Source organism: Cibotium barometz, chromosome 48 (assembly GCF_041138505.1).
Source record: "Cibotium barometz isolate CiBa-2024 chromosome 48, ASM4113850v1, whole genome shotgun sequence".
Taxonomy (NCBI): Eukaryota; Viridiplantae; Streptophyta; class Polypodiopsida; order Cyatheales; family Cibotiaceae; genus Cibotium; species Cibotium barometz.
In genome coordinates, this window is record NC_141093.1 from 6,276,722 (window position 1) to 6,302,854 (window position 26,133).

General features: G+C 44.8%; 1 protein-coding gene across 1 annotated transcript in view; it reads left to right on the plus strand.

Annotated features, from left to right (window-relative positions):
• The window catches only part of LOC147610750 (starch synthase 3, chloroplastic/amyloplastic-like), a 118,200-nt gene that overhangs the window by 42,094 nt on the left and 49,973 nt on the right, over window positions 1–26,133 (plus strand). Inside the window, exons 7-8 of the mRNA XM_086785224.1 lie at window positions 2,862–2,969; window positions 3,061–3,170. Of these exons, the coding sequence (XP_086641350.1) occupies window positions 2,862–2,969; window positions 3,061–3,170 (218 nt within the window). The remainder of the gene's footprint in view (window positions 1–2,861; window positions 2,970–3,060; window positions 3,171–26,133) is intronic.

Below are 26,133 nucleotides of genomic sequence, written 5' to 3' on the forward strand. Positions count from 1 at the left end.
GAAGGGCCGAACGAGGCGGTTGATAGCTGACATCAGTGAAAATCCATCTGATAGAAGGCCTCTAATTTCCACCAAGGCAAGGGTGACAATGACACACACCATCCCGAAGTAAGATCTTCCAAGTGTGATCGCCTGGAGTGAGTCCTCGAACCATGAGTAAAGCCTTGCTTTGTGTCTCAGGGTCTATGATGTCCAAATTCCCATCGTGTGTCGGTAGAATAACTGTATCCCAAGCCACTCTAGCTGTCGTATCCGATGTGCGTGAAAGGCACCTAGAGGTGATAAGATTACATGATGGGATTTGGCAATTATAGAGGAAGTATGCTTTGGACATGCCGTCCAAAGCATGGAATGATAGGTTGTAAGCCATCTCAGTGTCACTTGAACATAACATAAAATTGACTTTAGATACATGTGATCTTTTTGAGGACCCTACTTTGTATAGGTGCATTGTAGGCATATTTATTTACATGACTATCACCAGGCCAGATTTGAGTTGTGGTACTGGGTTGGCTATTCAGTTTATGGAGGTCCTGAGGAAGCACACTTGGATGCAGCTAGGAGGATAGTCAAGTATATAAAGTCCACAGTACACTATGGACGGTTTTTATGGGGCCGAAGTACAGGTACATGTACATGTTTATACAGATGCATATTGGGTTGGTAGTGTCTCTGATTGGAGATCTACAAGTGACTTTATGTTTTCTTTAGGGAGTGTTGTGATTAACTGGAGCAGCAAGAAGAAACCAATAGCTGCTTTGTCAAGTACAGAGATTGAGTACATGGGCGTTGCTGTGGCAGTATGTAGAAAAAACTACTGGTAGATATGGGTGAGCACATGGATAGGACTGTTGTCATTTATTGTGACAACATGAGCAGCGTATAGTTGGCTAGTAACCCAGTGTATCATGCTAGGACGAAGCACATAGAGGTGTATTATCACTTATTGAGAGAGAAGGTTCTAGTAGGTGATGTTGATTTGGTGTATGTTAGCACAGAGGATCATGCAGTTGACATCTTCATAAAGGCATTCGGTACAAAGAAGCTCTGTAGGTTCAAGAGCTTACTTGGAGTGTAGGGTATGGATTTGAGCTAGAGGGGGAGCGTTGAGATATCGAGCTCAACTAGTGTGCATATGGGTGACATGCCAAGATGACAGCTCCTCACTTACACCACTAGCATGGTTAGTGAGATTATGGGTGATATGCCATTTATTAGAGTTATGGCATAGTTATAGCGCCAGCTCATGTAGTCATGGACCGACCTTTGTATGTTATAGTAGGAGAGTACTTTCCTTTATAGTATGTAGTCTTATCTTTATGTAATGGTGGTAAAGAAGACAAGAGAATAGAAGAAAAATTCACCAACCACCTCTCTTGTGTGCTTGTCTACTTTTGTGTGTTTACTTGCAAGGAGCTCAAGCTCATCCTCTTCCCCGCATTGTTGTCACGTTATGAAGAAGAATGCTAAGAGATGAGCCTAAAGCATTAGACCAAGCATTGTTAAGTGAAGCATCCAAAGGGATGGGATGATTAAGGTAGAGCATGGCCATATAGAATCCATTGAGCAAGGCAAGATTCAGCATAGTCATGTGTAGAAGCCTTCATAGAGGAATCATGGAAAAAGATTTGGGGGTTTGAGGAAGAGATCACATACATGCTAAGTGAGGTCAACATTGGGAGGTGAGTGAAGGAAAAGCCCTTTCTTCGGTTTGTGAACTGTGCAAGTGAATTTGAAGAATATGATGAAGCACATCTCAACATGCATGAGCATCAACACATGCGCATACTTGCTCAAGCATATGCCTCTTCAGCACGTTTCTCGTGTTTATGTGATGGAAACATGTAGGATCAAGATAGAACAATTCAAATGTAATGTCCATTTTGGTCTTAGACCATCTAAAACAACCATCATGAGATGGTATGAGGAAAAGAGTGCCTGTATCTTATCGATTTAGCTCATGTTTTGAAACATGTTCCATTTTTTGAGCTTCTTGAGTAGCACAAGAAATTGTAGGGTCAAGAAAATTAACAAGAGTTACTTCCTTAAGCTCATTTTCCTTGACTAGGTCATAGTCAGCTTTGTCTGATCCTACGTATCTTCCATGTTGAGGGTCAAGAAAATTAACAAGAGTTACCTCCTTAAGCTCATTATCCTTGATTAGGTCGAGTCAACTTTGTCTGATCCTACGTATCTTCCATGTTGAGACGCATTTCCACATCCACTTCTTCTTGTTTTCTTTCCTCTCCCTCTGGCATTCTCTCTGTCCTCAGGCTTCCCCTATTTTCTCAGCTTCCCTACCCACTGTTAATTGTTACAGTGCCCCCAAAGGCTTTAAATTCAGGAATTGTGATGCCAGGGATTCTCCTACCACACGAAGGCATCTGTTTGAAGATCAAATATGGGAGTTTCGTTAGCATCTGTTTGAAGCTGAAGTATTGGAGTTTGATTTGACACTGTCTTTTTTTTTTTTTGTAAAGAGCTACGTTCTATTACTTCACTGTAGAAAGATAGAAACCCTCAAAAGTGAGGCAAACTTCTGAAGATCAGAAACATTAAGCAAACGTGTCTAACTGCAGCTGATCCATCTCTTGTAGTCTATGGCAATCATATAAAGATTGCCGCAAAGACTGGCGGAAGTATGAGAACTGGTCAATTGATTGGACAATGTCAGTGACATAGATCAGGTCATAAGGAACATGCCATGCATATAATATTGAAGCAAACACTGTAATGGGTCCTCCTTAGTGTGCTATTAGCAGCTGGAGCTTAGTAGCTTTATAATATCATCTTTCTAAACATTACAACTTGACTTCTATTGCATGTATCTAACTAGCCAACTTCGAGAACTTGTAATGCAGGTTGGAGGCCTTGGAGATGTGGTGACAAGTCTGTCACGGGCTATACAAGATATAGGGCATAGTGTAGAGGTGGTGTTACCAAAGTATGACTGTCTCAAATACAATTATGTAAGTTGGTAAAAAGGGTCTTCCTGTCTTTGAAAGAGATTAAAGTTGAACACTTGACATACACAGCTTGCTAAGTAACTGCCTGTATCAGATTAAAGATCTACAAGAGAAATCAGATTTCTTCTGGGGAGGCACTAGGATCAAAGTCTGGGATGGAACTGTTGAAGGTTTACCAGTTCATTTTCTTGAACCAGAGAACGGGTAAACAAACCTTATTAAATATTTTTAAGTATGCTGTTTGTGGCTACTTCTGCTGAATGCTATACAAAATGATGTTTCGGAAAAGTGATAATCTGAATGTGTATGTGTGGGTGCACGTGTATGTTGCATGTATGTGTGCTCACAACTGAGTTGTGTGTGTGTGTGTGTGTGTGTGTGGGAGTAGTGGTGTGTGTGTGAGAGTGGTGTGTGACCTGCTCGCCTGGCTCGCCTGGCTACTTCGACCTGCTCGCATCCTGGTCTGCTCGACCTGCTCGCCCCTTGTGTGTGAGCACGTCTGGTAAGGCGCACCTGCTTCCTGGTCTGTGTCGGGCCTGCAGCCCTCTTCGCCACAATCTGAGGGTCCCTTCTGAGCACATAGAAACAGTGTATTCTCATCGTCTATCTGCCCTATCTTCCTCTCTTCTGCGACCTGTCTGCGTGTGTAGGAGTGTGTGTGTGTGTGTGCGTGTGTGTCTGTGCCTCCACTATTCTTTATGTGCAATTTTATTTGCCATTGATACATTGGTCCTCTCGGGATATTTCAGCCTTTATGTCACAAGCCATGGAAATACTCTGGAGAACAAAAGCAGCAGTGAAAGCATTAAGACTGATGAAGATGGAATTGTTGTGCTCCCCAAGGATGCATGGTGGTCTAAATATTCTAAATGTGCGGTATCATGTCCTTGCAAGGAAAATCACTATGCTGCATACTTTTTTCCGCCAACAACAGCCATGGACATGTATGCTTGCATCTATGTGTGTTAATATGAGGACTTCTGCTTATGGCCAATGGACTACTGATCCCTGGGAGGTTGTCATTGGGAGATTTGCAGGAAAGATACCAGGCTGCCCTTTCTCTACTGCTTTGATTTTGGACTGGAAACAGCTACTTTCAAAAGTTAAATGGGCTCCTAATAATTGCTCGGGGACAAATTCCATGAGACAGGAAAGTATTCATTGGAGTGCCATCTTTGACACTCCACTTGCCTTACAGGAACCGATCCGAGCATACAACCTCTCTAAATTGGGAATTCGGTATATACAAGATGTGGTGGATGATCAGGGATATGTTTTATCTTTTCCCCAGGCTATGGCTTCCTATCCTTTGGGAATGCATCACAGGACCATATGGAAGAAAATTGCTGATTTATTGTTTCCTTTTCTACCAGTTCCTCCTATGGCTCCTATGGATCGGCTTATGGATTGGCAGCTGCTTTCCTCCACTACAGGCGCTCATCCTGTTCCTCTCCCCGCTCTAACCTCCATTAAAGCCTATCATTTACTTCAGCCTGCTCCATGGATCCAGCAATATGGCAATTCTTTATGGCATATAAGGAAACCCCTTTCATGGTGGAGGAAGAATATTCGAATGATATGGAAAAGTAAAATGCCTTTGAAACAAAGACTTTTCCTCTGGAGATGTTTGACAGGTACATTGTCAGTGGGGTTTACACTTGCAAGACGCCATATTGCATCATCCACCTGTCTAAGATGTATGGCTCTTTCAGAGACAATTCCTCATTTGCTTTGGCATTGTCCTTGTTCTAGGATCCTCCTCAGGCGTATTTCTGATTATCTTTGCCTTCGCTTCCCAACTCATAGATTTGGGAAACATTTCTGGCTCTTTGGCAGACATCTCAGAACTTTGTCCCAATACTCACTTTTTCTATTTTGGGTGAGATATTGGGCCCTATGGACCATCTGGAGTGAACACAATTTTGCATATTTGGGAAGGCACAATCTCCAATCATATGAATCTTTCCGAGCCTCATTGCGACAGTCTGTATATGCTGCTTGCCTTGAGGGTGACATGGATGCATCTTGTATTCAGCTTTTCTTCGAGTGCTTTTGATCTTTGGATATTCTCCACTCTGGAGAATATGATTATGTAAACTTTCTTGTGTGCTTCCATTAGGCTCTCCTTTGGAGTCTAATGTCTTGTATATTGACTTTATGAAAATATAACAATTACTGGTTTTACTTAAAAAAAAAAAAAAGTGTCTGTGCCTCGCTTCAGGTCTGTTTTTTCCCTTCTGTATAAGTCGCTTCAGGTCTCTGTTTTTCCCCTCCTTGTAAGATTGCATTCCAATAGTGCTGTCCCCCCTTTTTTTTCCTAATCTGTGTCTTCCTGCTGAATCGAATAGTCTCGATGGCAGAATCAAGCAAGTATTATGTCAAGAGAGCTCTTTCTCCTGAACCTAAAAGACAATCAAGGGAATCTCTGCCCCCCATAGCTCCTTCATCTGAAGATGCTTCCTATGTGTTTGACATGTTGAATGAGGATTTTCAACAAAGTAGAAGAGAATGGATACTACCTGCTCCGGAACTCACTTACAAGATGAAGTTGCCCTCTCTTGTGCATCCTCTGAAGAAGCTCCCTCAAACTGCAGTCATCATCTTTTTTCCAGGTAAAATACCCTCGGCTAATGATGTGGGACAATGGGTGAATTCTCTCCTAGGTGGATGTTATGTAGAAGGAGTCTATTTTGCCTCCAGAGGATTTTATGAAGTTCATCTCTTGGATGCATTGACAAAACAAAAGATGCTGGAAATGTCCCCTTTATTTTTTGGTCGTCAAATGGTGCACATCATGCCCTGGTCTCCTAATAAGGATTATCAGAATCTCATCAAACATCACTGAAGTCGTTGATTTCCCAGATTACATGAGAACAGAGCTTCCAGGCTTAGCGATGACATTGGGACAAGTGATCTGTCCCCCTCGTCCCACAGGTAACAAAAATCGTTTTTGCATCTTATGGGATACTGATAGACCAACCCCCTCTTCTATTGCAGTTGAGATTGAGGGTGTTAATTTGGAAAAGAAATATTTCACTTTGAAATGGGGCATTTTTGCTGGAGCTTGTTTCTCTTGTCACAAGTTCGGGCATCTAGCTTCGGAGTGTCCCTCAATCCTTCATCCGCCTCCTCCAGCTGCCATTCCTCCGCCATCTAATAAAGGAGGTCAAAAGACTTATGTGGAAAAGATTGAAGCTAAAGGAGCAAAGCCTTCAGTTCCTACAGGGAACCAAGCCAATTTAGCCCAAAACAAGGATAAAGGAAAAAGCAAGCTAGTGGAAAATAATTCATCTTCTCACGAGGGTTGGCAGAATACAAAGAAGACGGTGCCTCTCAAACAAAGACCTCTCCAATCTCGCAATTGGGATGCTTCTGCTCCATCTCCTGGTCAACCTTCTACCTCTTCTGACAGCCCCATCTCAAAAGCATGGGTCAATGCAGTTAAGAAGGGTATTCCACTTTGTGAAGAAGATGATTTAGTCAGGGAATTGGATTTTGAGGGTCAGCAAGACCCTGTGGCAATGGCAGAGGCTTGATGCCTCCCTTTCTCTTTGAGGACTGCTCATCTCTTGTACATATTTTCATGCGTACTTCTCTTAAATGTTTTTCTTATAATATACAGGGCCTCTGCAATCAGCATAAATGGAGGCTCCTATGGCATTATATAAACAATACTCATCCTGATGTTGTGTGTCTGCAAGAGCATAATCAGCATTCTTTTGCTGGCCAGCATGGGTTCTTTTCAGGCTACGATATATTTTATGCAGGACCTGGACAATTCTCTGGGCTGTGCATTTTAGCCAGACATGATCTGCAGCCCTGTGTAGCATTTAATGATCCTTGTGGTCGATGGATGATTATCCAATGCATGATCAATAGAGAGATTTTTGAAATAGGCTCCTTGTATGCCTCTCAAATTTCAGCTTCCAGAGCTCGAATGTGGGATTCCATTAACCAATATCCTTGGTCTTCAAATGCTCTACTTTGTGGTGATTTTAATAACTCACTGGAAAGACAATACCACACATAAATCCCATATGATTCCCTCTGAAATCCAGCGATGGGAACATATGATTTCTTCTCTTCATACTGCAGATTTATGGACAGCAACTCACCCTTCGGTTTTGGGATTCACTTATCATCATAATGCTTTTACAGAATATTGGACCAGGCTTGATAGATGGTATCTTATTCATGCTCAGCAATATGATGATTATACATGTCAAATGTGGACTGATTATTCTCAACAACTATCTGATCATACTCCACTTTGGCTCAACCTTTCTTTTGGTATGCCTTTGGACGATATTCAGCTCTCTTTAGTCAGACACTTGCAGGTTAATCAATTATATCTTTCTCATGAAAAATTCCAGCAAATGATCAGATTGGCTTGTAAGCCATTGTTACCTCATGCTCAGGAGGATCTGGATTTTGCTTGGAACTCCTTTGTACATCGTATTCAAAATGTCATTAAGGAATATGGAAGATGGTACATGGCAGAAACCAGACAGCATATCCTGTGGGCAAAATCATACAAGCAGTCCTTGGTACAGATTAGCCATCAAAGGTCTCTTTCTGCTTCTGAACAGAATTCATTGTCTTGTGCTTCTTCCATAATTGATGCTAATGATAAACGCAAGCTTTCCAAATGGCAGACAAGGGCTAGAGTTAAACCTATGCTAGATAAGGGCTTCTCCTCGAAATCTTTCTTTCGAAACTTACACACGTACAGACAAAGTCAATCTATCATGAGAGTCAGGAAATCGGATGGTCTTTGGACCCAGACTTTATCTCAGCTAGAAAAACAATGTCTGGATCATTTTCGGCTTCTTTTTTCTCTACCATCTTCTTCTACATCTTAGGCTGCATTGGCTCGGAGCAGATTTATTGAGCTTGTTTCTCCTATTGTTTCTTTGCAAAAAGCTTCAATGCTGGAAATGTCCTTTTCAGATACAGAATTGGATGAAGCCCTCAAGCATTTGGGTAAACATAAATCCCCAAGTTGGGATGGTTTGACAGTTGAATTTTTTGTAGCCTTCTGGGCTGAATTGAAGGGTCCAATCTTGAAGCTCGTTAATGTAGCCTGGCAGCATCAACATCTTCCCTCAGCTTGGAAGCATGGTCTGGTTAAGCTTCTGCCCAAAAAACCTCTGTCTGAAACAATGGATGACTGGAGGCCTATCACTTTGATGCCTGTTATATATAAACTTATTGCTAAAATGTTGGTACACCGGATAAAGGATATCCTTCATGATGGACTTCATCCCAGACAATATGGTTTTGTTCCAAGAAGGCATATACATGATAATATCTCCAATACTCTTATTGCAATGGAATATGCAAAATACGCTGCTCAAGATGTCTTGGTCATGCAGGTGGATGTGGCAAAGGCATTTGATACGGTGCAGTGGGATTATGTTTCTCAAATCATGTCTAAACTTGGTTTTGGGCCAAAGCTAGTTAATGTCATATATTGGCTTTACTCAGATTCCACTGCTCAATGCTTTATAGGGAAACATTTGTCTGAGTCTTGGACTCTAGAACGATCAGTTCGGGCTTATGTCCAATTCTACCTTCCTCTCTTACATTGGTCATCTCGAGATCTTTCTTCTTTTATGTCTCAAGCCATGGAGATTTTTTGGAAAACTAAGCTTCATAAAAAAGCTTTAAGGTTGCTCAAAATGGACCTGCTTTGCTCGCCAAAAATGCATGGTGGTTTGAATATTATAAACATAAAATTTCATGTGCTGGCAAGAAAGATCACTATGCTCAAAACCTTTTTTCAACAAGAGCAGCCTTGGTCTATCATGTTGGCAATTCTGTGTGGTCGGATGCGCACAAATGCTTATGGTCGCTGGTTGGTTGATCCATCGAAAGTAGTGCTTGGCAAATTTCAAGGTAAAATCCCTGGTTGTCCATTTTCTACTTCCTTGATTCAGGATTGGAAGAAAGTGCTCTCTCGCATCAAATGGTCTCCCCATCCTGCTTCTATAGCTTCCTCGCTTCGAATGGAAAGCATACATTGGAGTGCTGTTTTTTACTCTCCCCTTGCTGTACAACAACCAATCAGAGCTTACAATCTTATGAAATTGGGCATCCGGTTCATTGACGACGTAGTGGATACTACGGGGCAAATTCTTTCTTTTCCGGCAGCATGCCAACAATACAATCTTGGGATGCATCATAGATCTATATGGAAAGCTATTGCAGATCTCTTACATCCTTTCATTCCGATTCCAACATTGGATGTAAGAGACAGGCTTCAAGATTGGCATCTTCAGTCTTCAGGTTCAAGATTATCCTCTCAATCTTTGCATGTATTGACTTCTATACAGGCTTATCGATTGATATTACCTCCTCCATGGATTGCTCAACATGCTAATTCTCTTTGGCATCTGGATAAGTCTTTAGCTTGGTGGAAAGCAAAATTGACATTGATATGGAAGTTGAAAATGCCATTGAAACAGAGACTCTTTCTCTGGAGATGCATTGTCGATATTTTTCCAGTGGGAGTGAAATTGGCTCAAAGAAGGATTGCCTCTCCTATTTGTCCAAGATGTCATCATATTACTGAGAGTGTTCCGCATTTATTGTGGTCTTGTTCATATTCCAGAAACCTTCTGGACAAGATCTCCTATTTTTTATCTCTCAGATTTCCTGCACACAGGTTCTACAAGTCTTTCTGGATGTTTCGCACCTTATCAGCTTCTTTGTCACAGTATTCTCTTTTCTTCCATTGGATCAGATACTGGGCCTTATGGACCCTCTGGCTCTGGCTACAGCGAAATCATACATATCTGAATTCACCCCTTCAGCACCCTTATGAGTTCTTCCGAGCCTCGTTGCGGCAGTCCTTACATGATGCCATGCATGAGGGAGATTTGGATGTTTCTTGTGTTCAGCTTTTCTTTTACTGTTTCTGATGGATAGGGCATAGGCTCTTTTCTTGAGCACAGCCCTGATCTTGCATAGAGCTTTTTTATTGCTTTTTTTAAGTTCTAGGGTTTGGACATCCTCCTGATGTCAAACCCTTTTGTACATTTATGATATAATGCAATTTCAACTAGTTTTACAAAAAAAAAAGTGTGTGTGTGTGTGTGTGTAGCTGCTGCTTTGGTTGCCGTCACGTGTAAGTGCTGTCATTTGTTTCTGCCGTCGTCAATTGTTCCTGCTCGACTCTTTGCTGTTGCCTTTTCCTGCTCGTCTCTCAACAGTCGCCTGTTCCTGCTCATCTGCTGGCTGTGTTCTGTTTCACCTCTTTCTGCTGGCCATCTTGTTCCTAAGGCCTTCACTTGCTGCCCGTCTCCTCCTGCTGGTCTTCCCCTTCCCACCTGCTGGCTGTCTTATTGCCAATCTTTGTTCATAGCCAAGCCTTTGTGTGTGATAGAGTCTGTGCGTGTTTATCATGGAGTCTTCTGATCATGTATATTCAAGAAAAACTGAAAAAGCACGTGATGCTTCAGATCCGAAGAGAGTGAAAGAGATGGAACAATTTGGTACTCAGCATGTTGATCTAGATGCACAACTTTTGTATGATGTATTGTGTAAGGACTTTCATGTAAATCAGGTTGCGTGGGATAAGCCTAAACCCACTTTAAAATGCAAAATTCATGTGCAACTAATATTGCGCAAGGTAATAAATTTTCAGAGGGAGCGGTGATACTTTTCTTTCTTGGCAGAAAGCCCTCTGCAAATGATGTGGCTAAGTGTTGAAAAATCTGTTCGGAGGTTACTTTGTTGAGGGTGTGTATTATGCTGCCAGGGGTTTTTTGAGGTTGTGTTATCTGACATGATGCATGAACAATAGTTGTTGGAAAAATCCCCTCTGTCTATGCAAGCAGATGGTACGTGTTTACTTGGACTCCCACCAAGGATTATCAGGCATTGGTTAAGCATCATTGCCTTGTATGGGTAGAAGTGGTGGACTTTCCAGTAGTTTTTAGTGATGCTTTGCTAGTCTTGGCCAAAGAATTGGGTGCAGTGATATGCCTCCCACATATAATGGGAAACTGTAATAGATTTGCATATTATGGGACATCGATAAACCCACTCTGGATTCTAGAAGCGTTAAAATAGAAAATGTACATATGGGTGAGAAATGTTTTGAGCTGAAATGGGGTGTGTTTGCAGGAGCATGCTTCACGTATCACAAGTTTGGACATGTGGCCATGGAATGTCCAAGCTTGAAATTGCAACCACTTGTTGACTCTATCCCTCCACCTCCAATCGTCTTTGCAAATATAGTTACCCAAAAGCCTCCTCCCATTAAGATGCTTAATCTTGTGTCAGGATCTATGGTGAGTACATCGTACAAACTTGAGCCAAAGCTATACAACAATTGAACACTCGACCTAAGTCAACTCAGAAATTCCCTCTCTATAAGGATAAAAATGTGCCAGATGCAGATGGATGACAAACTACAAATGCATGTAAAGTAGTCACTGTTAGACCTCGACCATTACAATCTCGTACATGGATAGAATCAACACCACCTCACAGTAGAGCTTCCACTTCTACAAATGCCGAGCGGGGAGGTTTTTGGGCTCAATTGGTCAAAGGAGGATTGCTGAAATTCAGGATTTCCAAGATGATATTGATATGGCCTGCACTTTTGATAGGCTCATATTGGTATGAATTACATTTGGTCTTGCTCCCTTCATCATGATAATGAATGTCACTCATATAACGTACAGGGTTTGAGTAATCCAAGAACTTGGAGACTAGTTTGGGATTATGTATATGAAATGAAACCGGATATAGCAACATAAGCATGCTCTAGCTGGGCAAATTGATTTTTTTCATAAACATGATATATATTATGCAGGCATCAGTGTGCTTGTGAGACATGAATGATAGCCAATGGTAGCTTGTAATGATCTAGATGTTGTCTTATCATTGTGCAGTGCATGTTGAATGGAATAGTTTATGAATTTGGATCGGTTTATGCTCCATCAATTTCAGTATGAAGAGCTAGACTCTAGCAAAAACGCTTACAGTATCCATGGTTGGCAAATGCACTTCTATGTGGAGATTTTAATAACTTGCCATCGCCACATGACAACACCAGAGGTGTTTTGCATATGATTGCAGCTGAAAAGGTATCATGGAAAAATGCAATGGATATGTGGAAAGAAACATGTATAGACAGGAAAGGTTTTACGTTCCATCATAATACTTTTACTGAATATCATGTTAGATTGGATCGCTAGTACCCTTTGAACGCTGATCACTCTTGATCCTAATATGTGTCGTGTGTGGGTTGATTATTCCTTGGGACTCTCAGATCATGCTCCTCTATGGATGGCTCTCTATTTTGGTACTCCTATTGTTGATGAGGAGTTGTTAGCAAAGAGGCTATGTTTGATAAACAATAGCTATCTCACTCACTTTCTGTTTCAGGATATGGTGGGAAATATTTTTGCTGCTTTGAACGCAGAGATTTATGAGGATACTGATGTTGCTTGGTATCATTTTACTGTCGCATGTAATGAGTTATAACTGATTATAGAAAATGGTACTTAGGAGAAGAAAGAGAAAGAATCTTTGGGGTAAGACAATTGCAAGCTCTTGAAAAACTCACCTATATTTGTATGCTAATTCCTTGAGAAAAGAAAGAATGCATTATGCTAAACATGAGCTAGAAAGAAATGAAAGGTGGAAAAGTGGCGGATCTGATCGTGACAAAAAGCGGATAAGGGATGCTCCTCAAAAGCTTTGTTGCATGCATCAAGGCAAAAGCAATGCATTTCACGATTTTTGGGTCTCAGTGCATTAGTACTATATGGGGTGATATCATCCACACTCTTATGGCTACTTGGGCTCGCATTCAGGGGCCCTCTCGTTTTGCGCAGGCGAAGCGTGTGATATTTATGGGGGAATGGGACCATGGCATCTTCTTTTCCTCTAGTACCATAGGTCTTACATGGCATCATGATGCTCCTCAGTGGTTGAAATCACCTTACATATTGGGGTGATTCTATTCTTTTTCGGCTTATAGCTGTGCTTGTTGTATGTTTTTCTCATACTTAATAAAAGTCTCGCTGAAAAAAAAAAAAAGGCAATGCATTTCACGATGTAAGGACAAATGGTGAATGGACACACAATATCATGCAGGTAGAACAAGAATATGTGATTCATTTCCAACATGCTTTTGTAACAACTTCTCCATTAACAGCTTCTGCTGCTAAAAAACTTTGTAGCAATTGGCGGCTCTCTCTGAAGCTCCCCTCCGTACACTTCCTGCGCCCCCCCTCCCCCCGCCCCTTGTGCCCGTGCCCCCTTGCTAGCCCCTTGCCCACCTCCTACGTCTGTCCCCTACCCCCTGCGCCCGCCATCTCTTCCCCCCTTCCCCGCTTTCCTACGCCTTCTCCTACCCAGCCTCGCTGCGCCCCTTGCTACCTGCCCCTTCCTCTGAACCTGCCCTCCCTCTTTGCTTGTTGCTGCTCCACATTCCCCTCTTCTCTCATCGCCGCCCCCCTTACCCCTTTTCCGCCTCCCCCCCCTTGCTTTCTCTCTTCTTTCCCGATTGCAGCCCCCCCCCCCCCCCTCCCCTCCCCTCTCCCCATGCTTGCTTTCTCCTCCCTCTTTCCGCAAGAAGTCTCTTCAGTTTCTTCGGGGTGTTTTTTCTTTTGTCTGGTCTTATCCCTCAAGAGGACTCCATGGCAGCCGCTCCGCCAACCTTGATTGAGGCTGCCGTTGCTTGTATATCTTTTTCCGAAGAGGACCTTCAGATCCTCGCCCATGACTATTGTAGCATTAGAGGCCTCCACCTTGGTTTGCAAAATTGTTGGTAGCCGTCCTACGGGCAAACAACTTAGGGATCTTTTACACGCGAGCCTCATTGGTGCTCCTGCAAAGATCACAGACATTCACCCTTTGGGACGTGGCTACTACGAGGTGGAGTTCGACTCGTTAGAGGCGTCAGACTGAGTCATGCAGCTGAGCCCCCTTGCATTGCGGACGACGCAGGCGTTCTTTGCGTGGTGGCAGCATAGCTTCGACCCTGCACCTGACCCACTTGCCCCAGTGAACGCTGCCACCATCTCTACGCCCTGTCTGTGGGCTATGCCGCCTGCGCCTCCATCTATTGCTTGTCGCTCCTGTGTGCCTTGATGAGCCTGGCTGCACCGCCACTGTGCCTCTTGTAGCTACCTTTGCTCCTGCCTCCAGCCAGAGCTAGAGCGAGCCAGTAGCGCTAGTACAAGCGCCACTTGCCACATCTGCATAGAGCTTTCAGTGCCGCCTGCACTGCTATCAAGAAAAGCCGCCGCCTGCACTTCCAACAGTGCCGATTGTCCCACCTCCGAGCGCCACCGCCCTCAAAGCTCCGTTGACGTTTCACCATCTCCTCGGTGTGTGTCACTTGGGATTACCTTTGTCCGGATTGGGTGTAGAGAACCTTGTGGATATTTGGGATCATCATATTTGATTCAGACATTGGATTTTGGTACTAGCCTGTTGTAAGACTTTTGTGGGTTATCCTTGTGGCGAGCTCGGCATTAGATATCTTGTGCCTCGACCCATGGACTTCAGCCCGACCTCGACATCGGCACTCTTGTTTGATATTGTATTCATTTGTTGTATTGGTCCTGGCTTGGAAAAGCCCATGGATTGTTCCTGAAATAAATTTCTGAAAAGGGGACATGGCTTGTTCCCCGCTCTGCGTGGTGTATTGTGTGAAACCCCTATACCCATGCTTCCCTCTCTCTCTCTCTCTCTCTCTCTCTCTCTCTCTCTCTCTCTCTCTCGTACTTCTCTCTCTCTCTCCCCCCCCTCCCGCCCTGCCTGCGCCCCCCCTTCCTGCGGCTCCCTTCACTCTTTGCTCTTCGCTCCCCCCTCTTCGCTGCCCGCCTGCGCCCACCCCTCCCGCCCTGCCCCCCCCTTCGTCCCTGCGCCGCCCTGCCCCCCTTCGCTTCGTTTTTGCCGCCTGTCCCCCTTCGCCCCTGCGCCGCCCTGTACCCTCTTCACCCTCCGCCTCCCTTTTCCCACCCACCCTTCCTTAGGCCCACCCTTCGCCTCCCTTTTCCCACCCACCCTCCGCCTCCCTTTTCCCACCCACCCTTCGCTCTTTGCTCTTCGCTCCCCCCTCTTCGCTGCCCGCCTACGCCCACCCCTTCGCCCCTGCGCCGCCGTGCCCCCCCTTCGCTTCGTTTTTGCCGCCCTGCCCCCCTTCACCCCTGCGCCACCCTGTGCCCCCTTTTCCCACCCACCCTTCCTCAGGCCCCCAAGGCAGCAACATAACTCTCTTCCCTACATGACTTGAACCCCCCCTGTTGCTGTTGTTTTGCTCCTGTGTCATGGATTAATTTTCAGTCCATTGGCTGTGGGAATCTGCAAAAAGTCATGGCCAAGACCGGGTTTAAAGAGGAGCTCGTGAAGGTGGAGGACAAGCTCGGCACAATTATCAAAGAAAACAAGAAGATGGTCGACTCTTCCGTCACCGCAATCATAAACCGCCTCTCCAAACTCGAGAAGGGATTTGACAAAATCCAAGAGCTCGAAGAGAGATCTTCCAAGCAAGAGGATGAGATTTCAGCTTTAAAGGAGGAACTAGTGGAGGCCAAATTGCATGCTAAGAGTCAAGCGGCTGAAATCTCAGCCCTCAAAAAGGAGTTGGCAGCCACTTCAAAAAGCAATCTTGAGGATGGAAAATTTCAGCCCTCCTTTCTTGAAGAGCTGAATACCATCAAAGAACAAATGAGGATCATTCAAGAGGAGGAGGAGCAACATAAAGAGAAGACATCTTCATGGGTGGAGGTGATGACAAAGACACAAGAAAAGATGGACGAGGCGGAGAAATGGATCGAGGTCGCCAAGAAAGGGCAAGGTAAAGAATCGCCACCCATCCCCACTCCCACCATCATCAACATGACCCTTGAAGAGGAGCAAAAGAGGAAGACCTGGCATGTACGAGTGTCCGGTCTAAAAGACCGTGATGATGCGGAAGGGGAAACCAAGGAGCTCTTCTCTATGATGGGCATTGAAGCCACGCACACAAAGGCATGGAGAGTGGGAAAGAAGAGAGAAGGTAGTGGTGGCGAATCTTCTAAGGAGAGAGCACTTATCATTCGTTTCCCCTCCATGGAAGCGAAGAAGGACTTCTTGAAGAGATGTCCTACACTCAAGAAGACGGGAATATTTCTTGGAGATGACCTCACACTCTCGCAACTTGCCCACATGAAAGAAGTTATGCCAGAGATAAGGGCAGCCCGAGAGAAAGGGAAAGTGGCCTTCTATAGAGATGGTAAGAGTGGTGATTATGGAGAGGCGCTCTTCATGACGGCGCGAGACCTATGGGACTACACTCAAAGTTGCTACTTGGAATTGTAATGGATCTCTACGTCTTGATGTAGGGGCTTTTGAGGATAGTTTCACTCTGTCATGTGCACAGTGGGTATCTACCGTGTGCTATACGCATGCAAGACTAGTTTCGAGGCTTGGGGAAGCTTGGAACTAGGCAGGCTGATTGACGAGCTGAGTTAGGGATATACTAACGGGCGGGCACCCAAGTATGGACGGGCGGGCGGCCAAGTGTGGACGTCGATGACCGGCCAAGAGCCTATAAAAGGGTGGCCAAGGTTAGTTATTGTATTATAGAGAGTCTCGCGAGTTTGTGAGAGCTCTATGGTCTTGGAGCCTGGATCTAGTGCAGACGTGCACCTGCTTTATGCAGCCGAGGCTGACAGCAATCTCGAGGCCCGCGAGGGCAGCTTCGTGGCGGTATGGGACGTCACGAGGAGGAGATTGGTCGGTACGTCAACCTAGTTAGCTCAGCTCGTGGCTCGGTGGGGACAGCCAAGACTGTGGGCTCGCCCACGGCTGTCAAGGTTGGGAGGTGAGTCAGGCCTGCACCCCCTTGCTTGTTGTTTGTTCGTTTGTTTGCAGGATTCGAGTTTTGAACCAAGATCGATCACGAGGGGATCAGTGGGTTTTTGAGAGTGGTATCAGAGCATACCTCGTGAACGAGCAAGTCGGTAGGTAGAGAAGAAGAGGTCGAAGTACGGTATGTGTTAAAAAAGCTTGCTGTTTTTTCTTTGCTTACTGCAGTTTTCAGTTTGGTATGTGCTTTTTCTTCATCAAAGAAACCCATGTTGATGATGGGAGATGGTAGTTTTAATAGGGTTGATTGCTTTGCAAAGAAGAGGCCTTGTGTGCAGTCGCATACCTTGCAGGGAGAGAAAACAGAAAAAAAAAAGGAAAAAAGCAAGCTTTTCGTAGCTTTTTGGCGCATGAGAGAGAGAGCGAGCGGAGAACTGGTTGACGTGTTGCTGGCGGGTGTGTGTATGGGCCGCAAAAAGCCCTGTAGGCAGGCGCCTAAGGCCATGTAGGCCTGCGTAGCCAGGCAGCCAGGCGCCTAGGCTTGCGTAGCCAGGCCTACGCAGCCTAGCGCAGGTAGCCCAGGCCAGGCCGGCGCCCAGGCCAGCGCTCATGCCAGGCAGCCGGCGCCCAGGCCACGTACAGCCGGTTGGCGCCCAGCAGTCTGGGGAAGCGCACGCTGGCGGACAGCGCTCGAGCGAAGGTGCAGGTGACGTCAGCAGTCCACGTCGGGCTAATTCAAGAGGGAAGCGAAAAAAAAAAACGCTACGAAAGCATACGTTTGTTTTTACTGCTTTCGTTTTTGTTTTTTTTAGGGGAGTTTAAAAAAGAAAAAGGGTTTAAAAGTCCTCCCCTCTCCAAGGTTTCCAAAGGTGTTTAATTTTTTTAAGACAAGAGAATATATATATCCATATATATATATATATATATATATATATATATATATATATATATATATATATATATTCACGAAAAAAAAAAACACAAAAGCTAAAGCAAAAGCTAAGCCTAACTTTTCGAGTTTTTTTTTTGGCTTTTGGGAAACCTTTATAAACCCCCTCACGTGGACTTCTTGCCACACATCTCTCGAGTTCTCAAGTTCTCAAGTTTTCAAGCTCTCAAGCTCTCGAGTTCGTTCGCACTTTCATTGTGCAAAGATCGAATTTTCTCTCCGTGTACTCTCTTCACGATGTCGACCCAAGAATCAGAGTTGGAGCCCCTCGTGGAACGCGAAGGCTTGCCGGCTACTACGGAAGGAACCGATGCCGATCTTTTTGACGAGTTTGTGTTAAAATCAGATTTCCAAGAGTTCAAAGTAGCTCTCGAAGCTTCTTCGTTGGAACGTCAGGCACAAATCGCAGCCCAGATGCAGGCTTTGCAGAACTCCATCGCTCTCTTGACCACTACCCTCTCTACTTTCTCGGGAATGGATACCTTGGCTTCTGCTTTAGGCCCCAATATTACTCCGGAACCGTTTGGGGGCGAGCAAAAGCAGAGAACCAAGGAGATCGTGGACACTTGGCTACACAAGTGGCAAGTTCACTTTCAGTTTCATCCATATGATGATGGAAAGAAGATACAGTTAGCAGTAGGTTTCCTGTCCGGCAAAGCTTTGCTTTGGTGGAAGGAACTGAACCCAAAGCCAACGACTTGGGCACAATTCGAAGACATTTTCAAGAAAGAATTCCTCAAGAAAGAGGATGACTACGATGCTGTTGCCCGGTTTTCAGCTTTGACCATGACCTCGCAGCACCTCACTTATGAGGTCTACCTCCAGAAGTTCCGTGACTTGCAGATGAAAGCTACAAAGATGGATCCCACTACTCTTTTGGGGTTTTTCGTAGCTGGTTTACCAGACTCGTACCGATTACAGGTTAAAAATAACAAATGCAAAACATTGGACGAGGCCATTCATTCAGCTCGTATCTATGATGATACGATGGTCTCTTCCAAGTCAAAACCCGTTACCGAGCAGGGGAACAAGCATAAAAGAAAGTTCTCCGCACCTATGGCTAACACGACTGAAGGCAAGTCTTCGGACCAACCTTCGAAGAATACAAGTTCGACACCAGCGAAGAAGAAACGACTCCTTAGGGCTTTAAAGCTCAAGAAAGAAGGACGTTGTTTTATCTGCGAAGAAAAAGGACACATGCGTAATGAGTGCCCGAAGAAAAAGGGTACCAAGTCAAACGCAAGACCCAAGCCTAAGGCAGCTAACCAGTTGTCTTTGACAGGTACGTCAATTACTGTACTTTCTCGTCCTAGTACTTGTTCTGATTGTCTGTTCAATTCTAAAGTATTTGGCATGCATGATCTTCTCCGAGTTTATGGAGAAGTGAATGGCCATAAAATTCACATTCTGTTAAGACCCTGGCAGTTCGCATAACTTTGTTAATTACAAACTTGTGCAGAAATTGAGTCTTGATACGACACTTAGCGACCATACCTATGAGGTACGTCTACCTGCGGGAAGACAAGTTTGGGATCGCAAGGTCGAGATGCTTCCAATCCAGATTCAGGACTACAACGATACTTTGGAATGCTATGTTATGCATCTGGAAAATGTAGACTTGTTATTAGGGATTGAGTGGTTTAAGACTCTTGATGTCCAGATAGATTGGTCTAGTCATATTTTTTCTTTTCAGCATAGGGACACCAAGTATAGTATTTTAGGTGATTGTATTCATCCCTCTCAGGGACCTCTTGTAAATACAATTGATTTTGGAAATATAATGAATTCTTCTTTGTACACCGCTTTTCATTGTGTCTTGATTCCACTTTCTTCTTTTCTCATCCCTTCCATGGATGTGAATGAATTAAGTGTGTTTGAAAGCAAAGAATTACAGAAGATACTTGATTCGTTTCAAGATGTATTTCCTAAGGAATTGCCATCAGGTTTACCACCTGAACGGACAGTAGATCATCGTATTGACTTGATCCCTGGTGCTCATCCTGTGAATATTCCACCTTATAGGATGAGCCAAGCTGAGGAAGATGAGTTGGCTAAACAACTCGAAGATTATTTGAGGATGGGCCAGATCCGTCCAAGTAAATCACCTTGGGGTGCACCTGTGTTGCTTAGGAGAAAGAAGGACAATACTTGGAGAATGTGTATAGATTACAAAAGATTGAACAAGCTGACAATTAAGAACCGTTATCCTCTCCCTAGATCAGATGACCTAATTGACCGGTTAGCAGGAGCGAAATATTTCACGAAGATAGATTTACGTACTGGCTATCACCAGATACGTATTCATGAAAGGCATGTCGAAAGAACCGCCTTTCGGACTAGGTATGGCCATTACGAGTTTCTCGTATTACCTTTTGGGTTAACCAATGCTCCAGTCACTTTCCAGCAAATGATGAACGATCTTTTTCGTGAACATTTGGGAAAATTTGTGGTGGTGTTCCTGGATGATATTTTGATATATAGTCGTACTCTTGAGGATCATGTCAGACACCTCACGATTGTCTTATCTATTTTAAGACAGAATCGACTATATGCTAAATTCAGTAAATGTGAGTTCTTTATGACCGACATCATTTACTTGGGACACAAGATCACTAGAGATGGATTGAGCATTGACTATGACCGAGTTCAGAAGGTTTTGGACTGGCCTATACCGCGAACAGTGAAACAACTTCGTTCTTTTCTCGGTTTTGTTGTTTTTCTTAGGAAATCTGTACGGGAGTACTCTCAGCTCACACTACCGATGACCGACTTATTGAAAGGTCGTGGACGTAAGTCCAATCAGCCTATCACTTGGAATAACGATTTGGATATGGCCTTCAGACTTTTGAAAGATAAAGTCAAGGAAGAACCTATCTTAGCATTACTTGATCCTAGTCGGCCTTATGTTCTTGAAACTGATGCCAGTGACTATGCTATCGGGGCTGCTTTATTTCGAGATGGTAGACCGGTTGCTTTTGAAAGTAAAAAGCTAGACGACACTCAATCTCGTTGGCCAACCCTTGAGAAGGAGCTTTATGCTGTGATTCATGCTCTCAAGGTTTGGAGACATTATTTATATGGCTCCAAGTTTGTGGTATTGATTGATCATCAGTCAATCAAGTATGTGTGTGATGCGGATGATTTGAGAGGCAGGAAAGCTCGTTGGGCAGAGTTAATGCAAGATTTTGATTTTGAGATCCGTTATCGAAAAGGGTCCATGAATAATATTGCAGATGCGCTTAGTCGGATTAGAGAGGTGAATACTTTGTTGTTCACCGAGATTTCTACTGACTTATTTCAGTCATTGAGAGAGCTTTGCAGGACTGATAGTTATTTTGGTCCATTTTGGTAGAAGATCCAGGACGGAAGCTCATTGATTGACCAAGACTCGGTGACTGCGCAGTTTACCATTCAGGCTGCAGGAGGTCAGTGGATGATTCGGAATGGTTTACTATTCCGTAATGACAAAATTTGTGTACCACAGATCCTGGACATTAGATCCAAGATTCTGAGGGAGTGTCATGACGCCCCTTCTGCTGGACACCCTGGGGTACACAGGACGCTATCATCAGTGAAACACACTTTTTATTAGCCGAAGATGAAAGGGTATGTAGAAGATTATGTTTTGAAGTGTCAGATTTGTCAGGCAAATAAAGCTGAACGCTTTAGACAGGCTGGGTTGTTGCATCCTTTGCAAATCCCAGGTAATAAATGGGAAAGTATTTCCATGGATTTTATTACCGGATTGCCAAGAACACATCAAGGCCACGATTCTATTTGGGTTGTGGTAGATCGCTTGACAAAGATGGCTAGATTTTTACCGACCCGGAAGAATATTACAGCTACGCAATTAGCTCGGCAGTTTATCGAGCAATTGTTTAGACTGTACGGGTTACCGCAGGACATAGTCAGTGATAGGGACTCTAAGTTTACGAGTGATTTTTGGAAACTTGTTTTTGAGGAGTTGGAAACAACTTTGAATTTGAGTTCCTCTGATCATCCTCAATCTGATGGCCAGACTGAAAGAGTGAATCAGATTTTGGAGGATATGCTTCGAGCATATGTATCCAAAAGACAAAGTTCATGGGAGGATTATCTTCCTATGTTAGAATTTGCATATAACAGTACTAAGCATACGAGTACAGGGTTTAGTCCTTTCATGCTTATGTACGGTTTTCAACCAAGATCACCTGTTACAGTAGGATTCTCAGGACTTCAGCATGATGCAGCACGTAATTTTTTGCAAGATATGCAGGAAATGTTACAAGTTGCAAAGGAATCTATTAGAAGTGCTCAAGACCGAGACAGGTTTTATTCTAATAGACATCGTTCACCTAGAGAGTTCTCTGAAGGAACGATGGTGTATTTGCGAGTTCCGAAAGATTCCGAGACTTAACGGACAGGTAGATCTCCGAAATTATCCCCTAGATACTGTGGACCATTTCGTGTTACACGACGGATTGGTTCAGTTGCATATGAATTGGATTTGCCTTCTCATGTGAAAGTTCATCCTGTATTTCATGTCAGTAGACTTAAAGAAGTACTGGGTGGAGCAGATCAGTTAGTTACTCCTCAAGAAATTATAGATGTCCAGGACATGACATTTGTTCCGCACGAACCTGAAAATATTCTTGGCTTTCGTGAACGAAGATTGCGTCATACGCTTAACTCGGAATACAAGATCAAGTGGAAGGATCGTGTTGAGGAGGACGCTACATGGGAGACATTGACTTCTCTTCAGAGAGATTACCCTGGCTTTTTAGTGAGCTCAGGAGTGAGCTCGTAGAGGAAGGGGAGTATGTCATGTGCACAGTGGGTATCTACCGTGTGCTATACGCATGCAAGACTAGTTTCGAGGCTTGGGGAAGCTTGGAACTAGGCAGGCTGATTGACGAGCTGAGTTAGGGATATACTAACGGGCGGGCACCCAAGTATGGACGGGCGGGCGGCCAAGTGTGGACGCCCGATGACCGGCCAAGAGCCTATAAAAGGGTGGCCAAGGTTAGTTATTGTATTATAGAGAGTCTCGCGAGTTTGTGAGAGCTCTATGGTCTTGGAGCCTGGATCTAGTACAGACGTGCACCTGCTTTATGCAGCCGAGGCCGACAGCAATCTCGAGGCCCGCGAGGGCAGCTTCGTGGCGGTATGGGACGTCACGAGGAGGAGATTGGTCGGTACGTCAACCTAGTTAGCTCAGCTCGTGGCTCGGTGGGGACAGCCAAGACTGTGGGCTCGACCACGGCTGTCAAGGTTGGGAGGTGAGTCAGGCCTGTACCCCCTTGCTTGTTGTTTGTTCGTTTGTTTGCAGGATTCGAGTTTTGAACCAAGATCGATCACGAGGGGATCCGTGGGTTTTTGACACACTCGGAGGGATATCATCTTCTACTGTGAGACGCATCAGGCTCCTGGACAGTCCCTGCCACATGCTAGTGGATACCGATGGGAGACAGCTTGTAGACAGGAGACTCATTTTTAGAGCATAGAGGACGGGGCTCAGGAGGAGTGGCAGTATTGTTTAGAGAGGAGCTACAGCCACTGATACATATAGTCCGCAGAGATGAACATGCTAGGTACATGTGGGTTAGACTGAGGGCAGAGACGGGCAGATATCTCTACATTGCTATATGCTATTTTGCTCCTAGTACATCAGTGTATGCATCACCTAGCGGGCAGTCTGCCTTTTCTATTTTGGATGATGACATTTGGGAGTTCTCCAGGGATGGTGACATCATTCTCCTGGGGGACTTCAATGCTAGGACCGCCCATAACCAGACAGTATTTTATGATACCTCAGAGGAGATGTTGAGGGAGCTTGATGTTAGGGATATGGGCCTATCTAGACTCTCACAGGATGAGGAACATACAGTGTATGGGCGGTATTTGATAGACATGGGGAGTGCACATGGATTGGCCATCCTGAATGGCCTACAGAGATTCCCGACATCGGGCCGTTTCACTTGCTTTCCACATAGGCATGGTGCTAGTACAGTGGACTATGTTATGGCTCAGCCCAGTCTCATTCCCTCTTTTCAGGATTTTATGGTAGGCACTAGGCCGGTTGGAATAGCAGTGGATCATGCTATCTTGTCCTTCACTCTCACATTTCAGTTCAGCACCGCTCCATTGGGACAGGTCTCCACACACACTCGTTATACCTTTACGAGGGAGACTGACACCGTGTACACGGATGAGATATACAGACGCTTACGTGCCGAGGAGCCGGGACGGCCATTAGATGAGCTCACTCAGATATTGATAGATACGCTTCATGCTGCAGCATCAGAGGCATATCCCCAAAGTCAGCCTACACGGAGACGATCTGGGAACATGCCCCAGAAGAGTTGGTATGATGAGGAGTGCAGAGAGATGAGGATCAGATTACAAAGAGAGGTGCTCATGGGTGTTACCACTCACAGACAGTCACGGATTACCTTCCGGCACCTAGTGCGACGGAAGAAAAGGGCTTATCTTGCTCAGTTAGAGAGGGATTTGTATCAGTTATTTATGAGTCAGGACTCAGGCGAGGCATGGAGACTATTCCATGAGCATTCACCATCACCAGCCATTACGTCCACAGAGATTTGGGGTGAGTATGCAGCATCCTTGTACACAGCAGTAGGACAGCCGCCCCTGCTAGACCCATCGGAGCCATGCCCAGAGACATGTGCTTTCTTTACTGCTGAGATGGTAAGGAAAGCTATTGACAGGATGAGGACTGGGAGAGCATATGATCATGATGGTTTGGTAGCAGAGCACTTTATTCATGCCAGAGATATGCTTGCAGAGCTTATTGCTATGATGTTTAACCGAGCCATGTGTGAGGGTTTTCCTGAGACTTGGAATATGTCCACGATTGTGCCTATCTTCAAGTCAGGGGATCCCATGCTTCCTGGGAATTATCGTACCATCATGATTGGTCACACATTGGCTAGACTATATGCATCTATTCTTGAGCAGGAGTTGAGTAGATGGGCAGAGAGAGAGAGGGCATACGTGCATCAGGGCAGGTAGGGTTCAGGAGAGGTTTCTCCACTCTTGACCATATCTTGACACTCAGAGCTATTATTAAGGAGGGCAGATTATATGGCAGGAGGATTTATTGTTGCTTTGTGGATTTCCGCAAAGCTTTTGACACAGTACCGAGAGCCAGACTGATGCGCAGACTACAGAAGATGGGAGTGCCCACAGAGCTGATTTGGGGAATCACGGCTTTATACAGGACAATTGTGGGGCAGGTACGTACTACTAAAGGTATATCTAAGATGGTTCACTCCACTATTGGGGTGAAATAGGGCTGCCCCCTTTCTCCCACCTTATTTGGGATGTATGTGGATGAGGTTTCGGACTATGTAGAGCGGGAGGGTGACAGAGGAGCACAGCTAGCAGGGACATGGATTCCGCTGTTATTGTATGCTGTTGATATTGTGCTGATCTCAGATTCTCCAAAGGGGATGCAACGTCATTTGGATGCATTGCACACGTTTGCACAGGACAGTGGATTGTCTGTTAACCTTGGTAAAACCAAGGTGATGGTGTTTAACACCACAACACAGTGGGTTAGGAGGTCAGTATCCACCTTTACATATGGTCAGGAGACAGTGGAGTATACAGATGCATATACTTACCTTGGTGTGGTTTTTAGTGGCCCACTATTTTCCTTGAGGAGAGCAGCGGAGATTGATTGACCAGAGCTTATGCAGCATTGGGGAGACTAGAGAGGATGTGTTCGCAGGTTCAGTTTCAGGAACCTCGAACAACAAAGCTCTGGCTCTTTGACACTTTGGTCACTTCAGCCATGCTGTATGGAGTGGAGATATGGGGACCCTCAGTGGATCACCAGAGCCGAGCTGGTAGCACTGATGGATGGAGACGTATGGAGAGGCCCTTGGTTTCTATGATTTCCCGGATGATTAGGGCCAAGGCCTCCGTACCACATGATATTATCCGTGCAGAGATGGCTGCCCCCCCATTGGTAGTAGAGGCACTCACTCGATCAGTCTCCTTTATACATAGCACTTGGGCTCTCCCTAGAGACAGATATGCTCGCAGGGAGACGGATCATGTTGGTATGCACAGATGACAGCTTGGTTCCAGTTGCATGGCTTTAGTATGGAAAGGCTACCTCCATTTCAGTACTCCCTGGATGCACCCTCCCTCTCTCTCTCACACGGGCAGAGATTACCAGACTTATCAGGCAGGACTTGATTCAGCTGGACACTAGGAGGACATGGATACAGCCGACACACGAGCTTGGTACGAAGATGGCTTTCTATAGAGATCATCTTCTCCAGCTCACGCAGGATGGGTTTGTGATTAGACCCAGCTACATGGATACTCATCTTTCTCATGGGATACGGTGTGCTATTGGTCAGATGCGCACATCCTCACACCAGCTAGAGA